General features: G+C 41.2%; 1 protein-coding gene across 1 annotated transcript in view; it reads right to left on the bottom strand.

Moving 5' to 3' along the window:
• Positions 1–18052, bottom strand: part of NELL2 (neural EGFL like 2) — a 408154-nt gene that overhangs the window by 215922 nt on the left and 174180 nt on the right. Inside the window, exons 11-12 of the mRNA XM_055141861.1 lie at positions 15905–16007; positions 6667–6795 (exon numbers count right to left, since the gene is read on the bottom strand). Of these exons, the coding sequence (XP_054997836.1) occupies positions 6667–6795; positions 15905–16007 (232 nt within the window). The remainder of the gene's footprint in view (positions 1–6666; positions 6796–15904; positions 16008–18052) is intronic.

The following is an 18052-nucleotide window of genomic DNA, read 5'->3' as shown; positions in this document are numbered from 1 at the left end:
AGCTCCTGGGAATTCTGTGACACAACCTACACATACCACTGAAATATTGTGATACGTCCCCCCCAAAATCCCAGGATTTTGAGTTGAAGGAAGAACCATAATGGATTGAAGGACTCCTGCCTACCCCGAAACAAACAAAATCAACCCAATACCAATCTGTGTTTGACATGAAGGATGGATGACAAGAGCTCGAAAGGGTTTGCAGAGACTAAAGGCCACAAACTTTCCATTGTCTGCAAAGGAAATACAAAACCTAAAGAGATCAATTTCTGGTAGGAATTTGAGACAAGAATGAAAACTTTTGGGAGGCAGGGCTGTTTTGGAGTCACACCTACAGGTGCTTAGGGATTAGTCCCCACTCTGTGCTCAAGGATCACTCCTGGAGGGCTCAGAGGGCCACAGGGGATGCCACAAATCAAACCCAAATATTCTGAGTACAGGCATGTCACAACCCATGGAAAAATCTCACCCAAATCAAACGGCCAGGTCCAGAGAGTTTCACAATTGAATTCCTGAAGGATTTACAGAGAGGATCTAATATCTATCCAGAACAATATCTTGCAGGAAATTTAAGAAAACAGAAATAATATCAGTTTCTGTGAGACCAATAATACCCTGATACCAAAAGAAGAAAAACCATATAAAAAGAAAATTACAAATATTCCCCACAAAATCTTAGAAAACCAAATTAAGTAATACATTAGAAATAATGATGTACCATGAGCAAGTGGTATTTATTCAAGAAAACCAAGGATGACTTAAAATGTGCTAATATATTAATGTTATATATCTCATCAATCTATGAGCAACTGGATGACAAGTGATACTAGTCAATTTACAGAATAACTTGGTATACATTGGTAATACTTTTACAGCATTGTTTGGTATATGTTGTTTCCAAGAGTTTTGAGTGGATCTTTAAGTCCTTGTTCATATTATATTGTGTTGTTATCTTTCAATAGTATTAGTTTTGTTTCTTTTCCAATTCTACTTCATTTATTTTTCTCACATAATTGCTACAGCCATGTTGAATAATATGGGTGAGATTGGACATCCTTGTCTTTTGTCTAATCTAAGATGAAAGTCTTTGACTTTTCATCACAGAGTATATTACCTGTGAATTTGTTTTATAGGACCTTTACTATATCTAGGTAATTTCCCTCTATCCTGTCTTGTTGATATCTTCCAAGATTGCATTGCATCTATTTAATCAGATTCCAATTTCCTATTCAGACAAAAACCAAAATCACCAGTGCCACTTTGGATGCAAACCTTCTTTAAAACAACAAACAGAAAGTAGCCCCCGACTGTACTTGAAGCTACTTCTATCTCCCAACAGAATTCCAGCAGACCAAAGGGGAAGATATCACCAAATCTGGTAAGCATTTATTTCTTAGTGTTTTTTTTATATTTACTTCTGTTGATGAGATATCACTTGTATCACTTGTCATCCTGTTGATCTTCGATTTGCTTGAGCAGGCGCCAGTAACATCTCCATTCGTCCCTGTAACATGCTAGTGTAGCCCAATGGTATCTGCTCGCTCCAGGAATAGGAAGAGCCTCAAATTGTTCATTCAGGGTTTTGACAAAGAAGTCTGACCATCTCGTAGGTGGGCGGCCAGGCGGTCTTTTGACGTCCCATGGAATCCAGTCAGTAACAGCTCTAGTCCAGCGGTCATCTCTAAATCGCATTACATGTCCAGCCCATCTGATTTTCAACACCTTGGCAATCGAGACAGTGTCCCTATTCTCGATCGTCGACGGATGTCAGAACTCTGGATTCCTTCTGTTACTTGAGTGAAATGTGATACTCCAAGCATAGCTCTTTTGATTCCTCTTTGGGATACCCGAATAGCGTTCTCATCCTGTTTGCGTAGGGCCCAGGTCTAATGTTAGTGCAGGAAAAACAGTGGAGTCAAAAAGATGTGCCCAGAGCCAAAGGTTCCACTTCTTCGACGCTCTTGAAGGTGTTCCATGCCACTCTCTTCCTCCTGTGCAGCTCAGGTGCTAGGTCGTTTGTCATGTTGAGTTCTTGACCCAGGTACACATAACTGCTGCATTCAAAAATGTTCGTTTCATTGAGAACAGATGGAATGTCAGGGACTAGTTCGTTTTTCATAAACATTGTCTTGGTGACATTCAGCTGCAGTTCGACCTTTCCACACTCGAGGTTGAAGTCGGCCAGCATTTGTGCCACTTGGCTAATGTTTGGTGTTATGAGAACGATGTTATCAGAGAAGTGGAGGTGGTATAGTTGCCAACCGTCTATCTTCACTCCCATTTCTTCCCATTCCAGTTGTCGCATGACGTTCTCAAGGGTGGCACCGAAGAGTTTTGGTGAAACGGTATCGCCCTGCTGAACCCCTCTCTTTTTTAATTTTTTTTGCTTTTGGGGGTCACACCTGGCGATGCACAGGGGTTACTCCTGGCTTTGCACTCAGGAATTACTCCTGGTGCTCAGGGGACCACATGGGATGCTGGGAATCAAACCTGGGTCGGCCGCATGCAAGGCAAATGCCCTACCCGCTGTGCTATCACTCCAACCCCCGAACCCCTCTCTTTATGTTGATGATCACTTCTTTGTAGAATGGTGAAATCCTGGTGGTGAATCCGTAATACAGCTCATGGATCCTGATGTATTGAGTTTGAACACCCTGTTTGCTAGGCTAGGGTTTCAATGACCACTTCAGTCTCAACAGAATCAAGGGCCTTCTTTAAATCAGTGAACGTTGAACATAGCAACATCTTAATTAACTGTATTCAAACCTGTGTACTGCTGAAATAAAAGCAGACTCTCAGACCAATGGACTAGAATGAGAGCCTGGATAGGCAAGATTAGAAACACCGTGTCCAACAACAGGTGAGGTTATCAAAGCAACTCTGTCAAATATAAACAGCAAAATACTACTTGGCTGTAAGTAAAGATGAAATCCTGCATTCTGCTATAAATTGAATGGAACTGTAAATCAGAAACACCCGTGAGACTCCTAGAGCCAGTAAGCACGGAAAGCTACGGCTTCCAAGGGTCCACTCAGGCCCTGGGCCCTAAAAAAATATTCAGTGACTGCCACCTCCACACACATTACCCAACTACACACTGGTGTGTGTGTGTGTGTGTGTGTGTGTGTGTGTGTGAGAGAGAGAGAGAGAGAGAGAGACGACAACAGGAGAGACCATCACCACTCCGCAAGAGTAGTCACCATGCAGACCTGGTCAAAGCGGCTCACAGATGCACGCATGCTTCTCAACCCCTGGTACCCCCATGCTTGCTCAGACATGAGGCCAAACAGTCCGATGTCAGACCACAGGCCAATACGCAGGTCCTCTTAAATGCATCACTCTGGTGCTCCCAGGAGCTGGCAAACTCAGTTCTTTTGATACCTCTCAAAGTTTGCTTGTGCTCCAATTGCTATTAGTCGCTCACAACCACACCTCCCAGCAGCTTCTCACCTCCCAAATCCACTGGACTACACAACAGAGTCGCCACTTTCAGGTGTTTCTGCAACTGGGAACCTTGAGTCATGTTAGCTGTTAGTCCCATGTACTGCAACAGTGGCAGTGGTGACTTGGGACTGAAAGCCCTACTGACATCCACGCATGCAAAAACTCAGAGCCATATTCACTGTAGAGAATTTTAAATAACCCCCACCCCTAGTGACTGCTAACACCAGCTCAAAAAGAGACCCTCACCACAGGCCTCGTGTAGCATAAGGAATAACAAGAAATAGAGAATTAGCCTGGATAAAGACCGAGAGTGACCCCAAACAACATTTAGTTTTAAAATTCCCAAGAAAGATTGCAAAGCAACAATTCTATTGATGGTGTGGAATTAAGAAGATCAAAAAAAGAGAATTTTAACAAGGGCAGAGAAAGTATAAGGACGTATGGGGGGTGGGGGGGAAACACACACACAGGAGAACACTGTGCTCGAGAACAGAGTAATTGAACTAAGACTACCCAAGGTAACAGTTCGACAGCAGAATGGCAGAAGCTAAGGACCGAATCCATGAGCTCAACGGTAAAATACAGGGGCTGGAGAGATAGTCCAAGGGGCCAGGCTTTCACCTCGCATGCAGCCAACCTGGACCTGATCCTGGACACCCCATACAACCCCTCTAGTCTGCCAGTAGTGACCCCTCGCACATAGCTGACAGTAAGCCATGACAACTGTTAGGGGTGGCCCAAAAGCCAAAAATAAATAAATAAATAAATAAATAAAGTAGGATAAATCACAAAAGAAGAGAAAAATACAAGTTGATAAATGAAGCGAACAAAGGGACAGCATCAAGAGGAACAGCATTTGCATCATAGGTGTCTACAGGGGAGATAAAAAGGCAATTACTGATTGAAAAATAATAGCCTAAAACTTATTTAATCTGAGTAACAAATAAAAAGTGGCAATGTATTTAAAATGGCAAAAAAACCTGAAATCAGGAAAAGAAGACTCACATAATAAAAAATATTTTGCACAGCAAAAAAAATCTAATCCTGATTTTAAAAATAACCCTACTGGAAGGAAGAAAATATATACACACAGTACATCAGATGAAGGGTTGATAACCAATGTCTCTAAAACACTCATAAAGACCAACAACGGAAAATCCAAACAAGTAGATTGATTAATGGGGCGAGGGGATGAACAGTCACTTCCCCCACAAGACACAATGACTGCCAAGAGGCGTAGGAAAGGTGCTTATAGTCACACAGTACTAGAAAAATGTAAATCAAAACAACAATGAGATATGATCTCACATCTGTGAGAATGCCCCAGATGCAGAAGTCTGGAGACAAGCACTGCGGCTAGGGCTGTGGTGAGAAAGAAACCCTGGCCCACTGCTGGTGAGAATGACATCTGCTTCAGCCTTTGTGGGAAGCAACCTGGAGAGCTGTCCAAAAGGAGAACAGAAATACCACTCAATCCAGCAAAACCACTTATTGGGACATATCCCCAAAACACAAAAGCATTAATTCAAAAGTATATGTGCACATCGCCACACTTAGAACAATGGCCAGAGTATGGGAAGAGCCCATGTGCCCAACAGAAGAATCAAGAAGTTGTGGCGTGGGACCAAGTGATCGTACAGTGGGCAGTACACTCGCCTCTCGTGCAACGCACTCAGGTTTGGTCCCTGGCACGCCACGTATGGGTCCCTGAGTCCATCAGGGTCATTCCTGAGTGAAGGGCCCTGAGTAAGTCCTAAGCACCACCAGGGTGGTCCCCTTCCACCCTAGATAAGAGGTTGCAGTGTAGATACACAATGGAATATTTTGCAGCTCTGAGAAAAACAAAAAGTGTGCTATTTGCAGCCACAACTAGCGGATATCATTCTGAGTGAAGTCAGGCAGAAGAAAAGGGGGAGAAACAAAATGATCTCTGATATTTTTTACTTAAAAATACACAGAAAAGTAGCAACAAAGGTCCAAAAACAACTTAATCGAAGAACTGACCCACATCATTGAGTAGGGGAGAGGAGTGAGAGGGAAGGGTGGAGGGGTCCTTGGAGAGGGATGAGGTACACTGGTTGAGGGGTTTGATGTTGGAATTATGTGCATGAGAAACAAACAGATTTTGATCTCAATTAGAATCTTTGTGCACTGTTCCACTATTCGCACTGTCCACCCGTTGTTCATCAATTTTGCTCAAGTGGGCACCAGTAACGTCTCCATTGTGAGACTTGTTGTTACTGTTTTTGGCATATCGAATACGCCATGGGGAGCTTGCCAGGCTCTGCCGTGCGGGCAGGATACTCTCAGTAGCTTGCCAGGCTCTCCTAGAGGGACAGACGAATCAAACCTGGGTTGGCCGCATGCAAGGCAAAAGCCCTACCCCCTATGCTATTTCTCTAGCTAAGTGAGAAGATTTGTCTTCACATTTTTGAGCTTACACTGGGGAAGGTGCACCAGGAGTGTCATTAGGATACCGGTGAAAGGAAGCAGATGCCTTGGTGATTGGAATGATATACACATGAAAAGTGTGTGATTAACAGATTTGTAAATCCTAGAACCACAATGAAACTGGCTTTTAAAAAAATGACAAACACTACTTATATATTCACAAGTCTTTAGAAATAGTCAAAATCACAGTACCTGTGAAGACCAAAAACCTACTCACTGTAACTATTATTTCACAAAATAAGAACCGATCTGCATATTAGTGAACAGTTTAAAAAATAACTAAGACACTTTTCACTCCCCTGGAGCAATTTAGCAAATATTACAAAGCATGAACACAACCAACCTCTGAGATCACTTACAGCAGCAAACAAAAATAGTGGTGGGCACTTTATCTTCCTGTTAATTGATTATCTTTGTTACACAACATTGTCTGGAAAAAATCTAACCGTATTTCTAACTGCAAGTTACAGTAATTATGTCAATATGTGAACTATCTGCATATCTAATTCAGGAAAAAAAGGCAATTTCACAGTAGAAGCATTGTTCTAATTCAGGAAACCAGCCATATAAACTTATTAGTCTGACATATTGCAGATAGCTGAAAACCTTTAATTTGAGAGATAATTATTTTCAGCTGATTAATATGCTTCAAATTAAATTCACTGCTTTTAATGGGCCCATCAACTAGACAACCTGGGAAATTAATAAATTTTGCATGCAGTAATCCTTGGAAATGTTTACAGCTGAGCTACTCATCATTACAAAGATTACCTTCACAGTAGGCATTGTCCTCTCGAAGAGCCCGGAAACCATCGCGACAGCTACACACAGCTCTGTCGTTCAGGTTTCTGCAGACAGAATTCTCCATGCAGTTATGGTTTTCAGCACAAAAGTCATAGCCTACAAGAAGAAATAAATTATTAATGTAAATAAGATTATCACCAAAAAATTTTCTAATCAATAGCTTCCCTAATAAAAAAATAAATGGCAACCTTTATATATATGCATATATGTATATGTATGTATGCCAAAAAGTTCCTTATGATTAACTCAATTCTGTTTTTCATTGCTTTTGACCTTACACATGTTTTCTAGGACATAATATTCTAATTTCAGCCCTCTAAATATCTGAAACAAGGAAATATTCTTAGAGTCTAAATTTTATGATACAGAAGAAAACAGTGAGAAAATATCGAGAACCTATATGAATATTATCAATAGCAATGGGCAATACCCAATGAAATGTGCCTATGAGTGGCACTGTGACTTGTTGTTACTGTCTTTGGCATATCCAATATGCACGGGGAGCTTGCCAGGCTCTGTCGTGAGGGTGGATCCTCTCAGTAGCTTGCCGGGCTCTCCGAGAGGGGCGGAGAAATCTAAACTGGGTCAGCCGCATGGGAGACAAATGCCCTACCCACTGTGCTATCGCTCCAGTCCTATGTGTAGTTAGCAATTTTAAAAAATCAGATGGGTATTCTTTCGGGTGGGACTGAAGTTGGGCCACAACAAGCGCTGCTCAGAGCTTGGTCCCGTTCTGTGCTCAGAGACACACTCTGATGTGCTCACGGGGCTATGTGTAGTCCAGGGATCCAATCAGGCTAGCATCATGCAGTGCAAGCACCTTGATACCTACACTGTCTTCCCAGCACCGCCCCCACTCCCCACCCCTGGCTGGCATGATATTCTCATGTTTTAATTTAAATGTCTGAAAAACACAGTAACAACACGTTCATTCAATTTTTCCCGATAAGTATGGAAGTACGTCCACTCTAAAAAAATAAAATTCATTACAAAAATTTCATAGATTTCATCATCTTTTGAAGGAAAAGAAAAAAGGAACATTGTACACAGCGATATGTTATAAAAATTATATTAAAACATTTTAAAGTCACACGTAATTTTTTAGGATCTTTACCCTTTGTGAATAGCTTATAGAAAGATCATCTAAGTTTCTGAAGTGAATACTACAACCCATACTTAGTGGAAATTTCATGATTACACATCATTCAAGTAATTTCGAAATTGCCTAATGCATAAGCTATTTAGTTTCACTCTATTGAATTAATATTTATGTCTATGTGTAGAAGTAAAAAAGACTATAATATAGCTCATGTACTGTAGAATAAGAGGCCCTCACCCAAGAAAACTCATACTTGAGAAAAGCATAAAGATGGAATTTCTAAATCATAATTATATCTATTTTTAATAAAATTACACTGAATATGTGACTTAGTGAAAATGTGGAACAAGCCAAAACAGACCAGCATATATGGTACAGCACAATGGTTGGAGTCTGTTTGAATTGGTTGGTGCCCATAATGATGATTTTGAATATCACCCCAGAATTAAAACACAATTATCCATCATAGTAACTACAATGTATAGTCAATTATAGTTTGTAAAACAAGGGCCACAAAGTCACGATACTATGACGCTCTCAAAATGCAATCATGTTATTAAAAGGAGTTAAAATGAATAAGTGACCCACTAAAATTAAAATAAAATAAAATTAAAATAAAAAGTAGAAAGACCAGAAAATTACCCATAGTCAATATATAGGGTAATATACAGCCATATGTAAAACACTAGACTACGTAATATTTACTTGACAAGTTTCTCACAATCTAAATTTTCCTGATGAAGACTGAACTTGTCAAGTTAAAGAAACAAAAAGAAAAATTTTTAAAATTTTTTATTAGAGAATCACTGTGATGTACAGTTACAAACTTAGGAACTTTTGTGTTTGCATTTCACTCACACAGTGGTCATTTACCCATCCACCAGTGCCCATTCTCCTCCACCAATGATCCCAGTATCCCTCCCACCACCCCCACCCCATCCCTCACCACCCCACCCTGCCTCTGCGGCAGGGCATTCCCTTTTGTTCTCTCTCGCGTTGGGTGTTGTAGTTTGCAATAGAGGTATTGAGTGGCCTTCATGTTTGGTCTATAGTCTACTTTCGGCACGCAACTTCCAACCAGAGTTGGTCCTCCCAACATCCTCTACTTGGTGTTCCCTTCTCTATCGGAGCTGCCTTTTCCCCAGCATGTGAGGCCAGTTTCCAAGCTGTGGGGCAGACCTCCTGGTCCTTATCTCTACTGCTCTTGGGTATTAGTCTCCCACTCTGTTACAAAAAGAAATTCTTAGTAAGAGATCCCTTCCCCAGGATCTTTTTCTTAAACAGCTAGTTCATAAAAACAACCCTCTCTTAAGATATATGGAGCATCATATTTGTTATTTCTCTGCATAATTTTACCTGTAATGTCTCAAATAGCTTTTACACTTTAATTTTTCTTTCATGGTTTCATATCTTTCAAACTATCTGTCAGGGAGCTGGAGATAGAGCACAAACGGGTCAGGCTCATAACTAGTATGCAGGAGGTTCCTATGCTTGATCTCGACTCATTAGCACCAGCTGTCTGTAGCCACTGGCCCCCAGCTCCTGTGACCGCCAGCTCAGACACTGAATCATCAGGCTGCAACTGCTAAATTTAGTATTCCCAGGCACAGCCCACAGCGCCAGGTGATACTTGCAGAGGTTCCACCAAATTGAAACAAAAACAAACAAACAAAAAACAAAACCATTTGATAAAGTGGAGCAGGTACCATGGACTGTGACGGGTCTGGTGTGAGAACATACCTTTAGTAGAGGTGAGAAACGGTACCCCTAAAATATGCAGTCCAGTAAATCGATGTTACTGCAACTTAAAATCAACAAACTATCTGAACTTTTTATTTCCTACATGTTTTCTCATTGTATTGTCATACTCTGCTCAATCTCATTGCTTATACCATGTCACCTCTACCTATTATAATCTGTTTACAGTTTTGTCTCGGTGGCAATGACCCCGCAAATCAGCAGAAAACATCACACAATGCTAAACTGATGAAAGTCTCAAACTATAATACTATGATTCTACTTTCACTTATAGATTAAAGATAAGAAGCATTTTTACTTTTAACTATATGGATCTATTTTTTTATCTCAGAGATTTAAAGACTAAAATTTTCATCAAATTATAATTTCTTCAAAACAGTACCAGATACTGTTAACTCTTATTGATTCTTCAATAAATGAATTAGTTGCATCTACTGATTTTTGTAGATTTACACAAAATACCAATCAAAAAGAGAAAGAATGGTAGAAAATTCAGACTCAACTAAAGTGCGTAGTTTTCAATCTGTAGGAAACAACTTAAAAAAAGTCTAAGCAGGGGTGAGGGGTGAGCAGTAAGTCAAAGCTCGTCCTCTTCATAATAGCATTTCTATTCATGTTAAGTAGGTTTGCAGCTGGGAATCACAGATTTTATATCCAATCTCTACTAGATAATTTCTAAACCTTAGGTTTTTCTTATGTATAAAAGTTTCCTAATATTGTACGATAACATTGGTTGTCCTTTCTCCCTTGCCACAAGGAGCTTAGGTTTATCGGGTTACTCTCATCACAGTGCTCCCGAGTCACTCTAGTCACTCGCATTCCTCTGTGCTTATCCGTAACTTCTCTATGCTCTCTTCCCCAACCAGTGAATCAGCTTTTTCCCCTAATCAGGTTCTGTTCATTTGTAAGGTCAGCTCCTTCTAGGACACTGAACTTGTATTGTAAGTTAATATTTCCTTTCTCCTCTCCTTATGTCTTTTGAATAGTTTACTTAAAAGCAATGTTCTTTCTATATGGACAAAGGAAGACAGTTAAAATTATGCTTTTGTAACGTGGGAGTAAATTTTCTCTGAACAATACGAACTCCGGGGCATCTGCTTCCTCGACTTAAGCCTCAGTTGCCCTTAGTTCCTAGCACCCCAAAAGCAGGGTCCTGACAAGGGACTGATTGGACCCAGGGCAAGCGGTGAGCTACCCTGGCATCAAAATAGGCCAGGCCAAAGAGCCACAGTACTAAACTATAAGTTAAGAGCATGGTCATGGACAGATTCTGTCATGATCCAAAAGTAATGACGAGACTAGGACCCTGCCAGGGACAGGAAAGACTAACCTGGCCTAGGCACTGTAGTCTGAGATCGAGATGGCCCCAGGAGAGCAATTCTATAAACTTAATGCATCTCTTACTCTGTCCATACAAAACGATTAATATTATGAATGCTTATATGTTAGTTGGAAAAGGAGAGGAGAAACACACCCATGGGATTCCGCCCTTGGGTGGGTCTCCTGCTGAATGAGAATCTGTCCTAGAAGCAGCTTCCCTGTGGGAAGGATTTTACCCCTATTGATTGTGACCACACCCACACCCCCTCATGCTTTGGGTTTTAACTAGACTGTAAGAGGGGGCCGGGGGATCCAGAGGCAGGAGGAGAATGAAGGCGGATCCAGGGCGGGGAGAAGCAGGAGGAGAATTAGAGGAGAATGGAATCAACTGCAACTGACACCAACCAGCCTGGCCCTCGTTTCCCTCCTTCGTGCTCCCTTCGCCCACCTACCTCCCTGGGGGGGGACTGGCCCAAGGCTACCTAACTCGAGCAGCAGGAGAGGTAGAGCGCTGTGGTCCCTCTTGTGAATGTACAGGATACAGTTTACTATGCAAAATTTTGCTCCAAATGAGATCATGTATTGTTAAAATTAAATCAATTAAAGTAGTACTAAGAAGCTAGAAACCAAGGTGTTTGGAACTAGCAATGAGTAAGGCACTATATATCTATTTATATGTGTATATATATTTATAATTGTTATATATGAATGTAAAATTCTGTAAAATTAATCCAATTTAATCTAGATTTCCTTTCATTTCTTCATTTGGATTTAATATCAAGGATAACAGAAATTGTATTCTTTTTGCAAAATTTTCAAATTTACATAAATTTCTGTATGCTTTATTAAATGTACACCTTTCCATAAAATATAAATATACGTTTTCTCATAACTAGTAGGGAAGTGTGTTTACAAAAAGTCATAGGTACGAACAATATACATAAAAGTTATACACCTAGACCAGGAAAAAGACAGCTTTGAGGTGAATTTTGTTTATGCATATTTCTAAGTCTGCATGTCCAAACTATAAACATGATAAAGTACAGCAGTAAATAGGATTCGGTGACACCACAAGCAAAGAAAGCAATTTCCAGTGGAAGAGAATAAGCATGAGAAGGGCTGAAGTGAGTCATCTGAATAAAATTATTCTTGTATCTTTTTTGTTGTTTGTTTCTTGTTTCGGGCTGGAGTGATAGCACAGCGGGTAGGGCTTTTGCCTTGCACAGTCAACCCAGGTTCGATTCCTCCATCCCTCTCGGAGAGCCCGGCAAGCTACCGAGAGTATCCCACCCACACAGCAGAGCCTGGCAAGCTCCCCGTGGCACATTCGATATGCCAAAAATAGTAACAACAAGTCTCACAATGGAGAATGGAGACATTACTGGTGTCCGCTCGAGCACACTGATGAACAACGGGATGACAGTGACAGTGACAGTTTCTTGTTTGGGGGACACATCTGCCAGTGCTCAGTAGCCTGGTCTTTGCTCAAGCCTGATCCCTAGTGGTGCTTAGCAGTCCACATGTGGTGCCAAGGATTCCAACCAGGGCCAGAACCTTCCCTGTCCAGCCCTGCTTCTGGACCTCTGCCATGGTGTCCTCACTCTATCACGGGCTCTCTGACACACTTGTTAGAATCTTCCTGCAAGATTCCTCAAATACGGAAAAGGTCAAGAGAGATTTTGAGCTGCTTCTATGTAAGACAGCCACCTGCAGGGACCTAGAAAATAGTCTTGTTTGCATTTGTTTTGGTACCAAGGGCCGTGGAACCTTATTATGCGCACAGTTTGGGTTCCGACCACAGGCTGGGCCTTGACCGGTAAGTCAGCTTTGTTTTTAGGGAATATTTACTATTGTTCAACAATTTATTCTTTCAGATGTGAAAAAGTATCTTCAACTGGTGGCCAATCCTACTACATGTCACACATGGGCATTAACTTAAAATTTAAGTTTGAGGACTTGAGCTCTTTCAGTTTGAAGGTAAAAGAAAACCATAATTCGGGGCTGGAGAGATAGCACAGCGGGTAGGGCGTTTGCCTTGCACGCGGCCGACCGGGGTTCAAATCCCAGCATCCCATATGGTCCCCTGAGCACCGCCAGGGGTAATTCCTGAGTGCAGAGCCAGGAGTAACCCCTGTGCATCGCCAGGTGTGACCCAAAAAGCAAAAAAAAAAAAAAAAAAACAAAAAAAACCATAATTCATTTTATATATTATCAAAACTTGATGTTATTAATTAAAGTAATATTTATTATGAATCATAAAACAATATTTTTAAGAAGAGCTAATTATTTTTAATTTCAGTTTCAGCTGTATATATAGCAGTGGTTCTGAATCCTGAGTTACACAAAAAAAATTATTATAGAGCAAGTTGTGTTTTATTTTTTAAATTATTGCTGCGTTTCTTCTTGTCTCTTAATGGGAATACCAAGGCTCCATTTAATATCAAATATATTAACCTAAGGTATCAATGTAAACAGATACATTTCTTAAACTATTGATAGATAAGTGTATCACAATATTTTGGAGATAGCTTTTTCAATACTGAACTTCCTTTTAATTACCTATATCTGGGTCCTTTAAAAAAGAAGTGCTTCTGGGCGTTACTGGCACGCCCTCGGCTCAGATAAGATCCAGATCTACTGAGCATGAAAGGGACCCTCTGCTCCTAAAGACTATGATCCGAGAGGTCTTCTAACCCATTTTAGCACCCAGAACGGCTTCTTACAGAAATGCATCTAGACTGTGAGCTGAGCTAAAATATCAGAAATCCCGGGGCTGGAGCAATAGCACAGCGGGGAGGGCGTTTGCCTTGCACGCGGCCGACCCGGGTTCGAATCCGAGCATCCCATATGGTCCCCTGAGCACCGCCAGGGGTGATTCCTGAGTGCATGAGCCAGGAGTGACCCCTGTGCATCCATCGCCGGGTGTGACCCAAAAAGCAATATATATATATATATATATATATATATATATCAGAAATCCCAAACTGCATGGCCGCGAGCTCAGAGTCTTCATTCTCAGCAATGAAAATAAATTATTAAATGATGCCTTTTCAGCAGGCTTGATTGTTGGGGGGAAATTCCAAACAATAATAGTGAGTTCTCTATTGAAATATTGAATGTATTCAAAGTATAGAGAGAATAAAGTGAAGATCATTAGCTACTTAGGTGGGGGCTGGGAGGGAGGGGGTATATTGGGGTTCTTGGTGGTGGGACATGTGCACTGATGAAGGGATGGGGGTTCAATCATTATATGACTGAGACTTAAATTTGAAAGCTTTGTATTTTTTCCACAGTGATTCAATATAATAAAATAAAATTTTAAAAAATTAAAAACAAAAACCAAACCAAACAAAAAATCAGCGCACAGAAGGTTAGAGAAGCAAATTTTGAGATAGCTAAATACACCCCTACTGGAAACTCAGTTTATCCAACAATAACAATAAACCCTCTGGATTTCCCATGAGTGCACAATTACAGAAGCACTTAAAGAACCAATCACTTTAAAACAAAAGCTTGTAATCCAGACAGCACAAAGTTAAGGTTCTTGCTGCCCTGTGGTGGAATCCGACCCAAGGCCCAGCACCTCAGGGTGCTCCAAACAGGGTGCTGTGCCCTGGTGAGCACAGCCAGGAAGCCTGCGTACATGATGGCACTGCAGAGTCGAACAACAGCCCCCGCTAATGCTGTTAGCCGACCCACCTGTGCTGAGAAAGCCTCGGAGGGCCCCAAGTCCTGACCTCCTCAGCACCACTTAGAAAAAAAGTCATAAAAACAGCTTGCTCATGAAAACAAACCAGCCTCCGCCTAGCATGCAGCTGACCCGGGTTTGATTCTCAGAATCCCCTATGATCCTGAGCATCCCCAGGAGGATTTCCTGAGTGTAGGATAGCATTGGCTTGTCCTTTCTGCCTTGCCACAGAGAGCTTAGGTTTACTGAGTTACTCCTATCACAGTGCTCCTGAGACACTCCCACTCCTCTGTGTTTATCTGTTACCTCTTTCTTTGTGCTCTGCTTCCCCAACCAGTCAATCACCTTTGTCTCCTAATCAGACTCTGTTAGCTTGTAAATATTGCTTTTCTCTTCTCCTTAAGTCCTTTGCATAGTTAATTCAGAGCATTGTTGTTTTTGTATAGACACAGGAAGACAGTTAATGCTATGCTCTTGTAACTTGGGAGTTAATTGACTCTGAATAATATTCACTCCTGAGTATCTGTTCTTTTGACTTAAGCCTTGGTTTCCCTTACTTCCTAGCACCCCAAAAGCAGGGACCCAACGAGGGACTGGATGGACCCAGGGCAAGCTGTGAGCTACCCTAGCATCAAAATGGGCCTGGCCAAAGTGCCATAATACTTAACTATAAGTTAATAGCATGGTCATGGATGGATTCTGTCATGATCCAAAAAGTAACAACTAAATTAGGACCCTGTAGGGTTAGGAAAGTTTATTCTGGCCTGAGCACAGCAGTCTGAGATCTAAGGCTCTCAGATGCCCCCAAGAGAACCATCCTATGAACTTAATGCATCTCTTATTGTGCCCATACCAAATGACTCATATTATTAAGAAGTAAAACTAAGATAACTGTTTTAATGGCCAAGGTTTGGAGGGTGTGAGAGACTAGAGAGACAGGACAGCGAGTCAAAGTGTGAGGAGACTACCAAGAGGACAGGAGACGGGGATGGGGGGCAGGGACGAGACTGGGATGGGGGGCTTAGTGGGACTGGAACAGGTACGTGGGGAGAATGGAATAAACGGCAACCGATCACCAACCAGCCTGGCCCTCGCTCCCTCCCTTGTCCGCCCTTGGCATCTGCCGTCCCCGGTGGGGAAGTGGCCCGAGACCACGGAACACAGGCGATGAGAGAGAGCCACGGACTTCTTATTCGTCTTATGGATACACAGCGAGTGTGCAGCAGGAGTGAGCATGCAGTGCATGGGCCAATACCAAGTAAGAAATATCGCTATTTCACACCACTTGAATTAGTTTCCTACAGTGACTCATGCATCGCAACACATGAAGCAGTTCTTACCTTTACAAACCTTGCAACAGCTGTGAGACAAGGATATCTGCCGAGACTCGGGACAAGCCAAAGTGGGGCAGCCCGAGCTCTCAACCAGCTTCATGGTCTGGTCCTGTTAGACGAGAGAAAATCATTGTCTTAGACATTGGTTTGTTGGTTTGTACGGGGGTCAGACCCAGCTCTACTCAGGGCTGACTTCTGGCTCTGTGCTTTGGGATCACCCCTGGCAGTGCTGAGGGGATTAAACCGGGGTCAGCCACATGAAGGCAGGAGCCGTATCCACTGCACTATCTCCCATCCCCGCCTCAGACGTTACAATTTAGGATTTGCTAAGAAGTTTCTAGATCCAGAATGTTCTGTCTCTGGAAGGCTCTTCTGACATAAGAGTAAAATTTTCATCCTGTGAACTTTCTGCTGGTCACAAAGTCACATCAAACTGAGAATACCTTCCAAATGGGCAGCTCTAGAGCTTAAAATTAATTGCTCATTCTGACTTTTGCTGAGAACATTTTTTGTAAATTAAGATGACAACTGTAACAAAGATACAGATCCAGATTTCATTAGACAAATCACTTATTTTTTATGAAACATAAAAGCTATTTACCATATACATTTCAAGCTATTTTTACTTATTTTTCTCAGAAACATTTTTTTAAATAGTAGATTTCTGATGATAGTCACTCACCTGACTTCTGGTATTAAAGCATTATTTCTGTGATAGCTCATTATGAAGAACAAAAAAGACAAGACAAACTAACTTTTAAAATTCTCATTTTCGAAGTTTTCTATACTGTTTTAAAGAGAATTGCACAAAGGATCTTATGAGGAATTTGAGGAACTCCCATAAAACTAGAAGGAAATAGTGATAGCACAGTGGGTAGGACGTTTTCCTTGCACGAGGCTGACCCGGGCTCAATTCCTCTGTCCCTCTCAGAGAGTCTGCCAAGCTACCGAGAGTATCTCGCCCCCATGGCAGAGCCTGGAAAGCTCCCCATAGCGTACTCAATATGCCAAAAACAGTAACAAGTTTCTCAATGGAGACGTTACTGGTGCCCGCTTGAGCAAATTGATGAACAACCAAATGACAGTGCTACAGTGCTATGTCTATTTTAAATGAATGCCTAAAGATTCTTGGGTGCAAAGTTAGCACTTAATAATTTCCCTGGAAAAAATGAATAAATTAATGTAAAAGTAATTGTATATCTTATAACTGAAATAAATAAAATCCTTCTTAAAGAGAAATCAAAAGAACAAATATGCTACTGATAACTTACAGAAGAGCAAAAATTTAATGTCTTCATTACCAATCTCTAATCTCTTAGAAACAAGGTCATTATACATATGACCCTTGTTATATTATACATATAAGTAAGTAGACTTATACATTGTAGCACAAAGGTAAGAAAATAATAAAATATTAGTACACTTCAGTTTAACAGTACACAGATAATAAAATAAAATGATAATGAGGAAACAAAATATATTAATAACGTAATTTATTTAACATATATTAACTGAGATGTTTTTAACATATGGGAATAAACAAAGAAAATGTATTTATCTTTCATTTGTATCACTTTCTTACTGGAATATATGTGAAAGTGTACTTTGTTCTTTAAAAAATTCTGGACCATAACCATTGCTGCGCCGAGGGAAAATTAAATTTTATTAATTTAGTTGAGTTTATTGATTGAGGTTCTGTGATTTATAATATTGTTACTGACACTTTCCAGATAGAGAAAATTTATCACAGGTTTCGAGGAGTGTCAGCAGCAGAGCGCCTGGCTTGCAGTGAAGCCCTTGGCTTAATCTTCAGCTCTGCAAACAACAAACAAAATGCAGCACTGTAGCACTGTGTCTGATTGTCCGTTGATTTGCTCTAGCAGGCACCAGTAACGTCTCCACTGTGAGACTTGTTGTTACTGTTTTTGGCATATTGAATACACCACGGGTAGCTTGCCAGGCTCTGCCTCGAGGGCAGGCTACTCTCGGTGGCTTGCCGGGCTCTCTGAGAGGGGCGGAGGAATTGAACCCAGGTAGGTCGCATATGCCTTTTGGATGGAACTACGCTAGAAAATAGCAAATGGTAACTTTTGTCTGAGTAAGTAAAACTCACAACACTGATGTAGTCACCAGTCATTGCTGAGCATCGGAAAG

The sequence above is a fragment of the Sorex araneus genome, chromosome 6 (assembly GCF_027595985.1).
Source record: "Sorex araneus isolate mSorAra2 chromosome 6, mSorAra2.pri, whole genome shotgun sequence".
Classification (NCBI taxonomy): Eukaryota; Metazoa; Chordata; class Mammalia; order Eulipotyphla; family Soricidae; genus Sorex; species Sorex araneus.
This window is presented reverse-complemented; position numbering and strand designations above follow the sequence as displayed.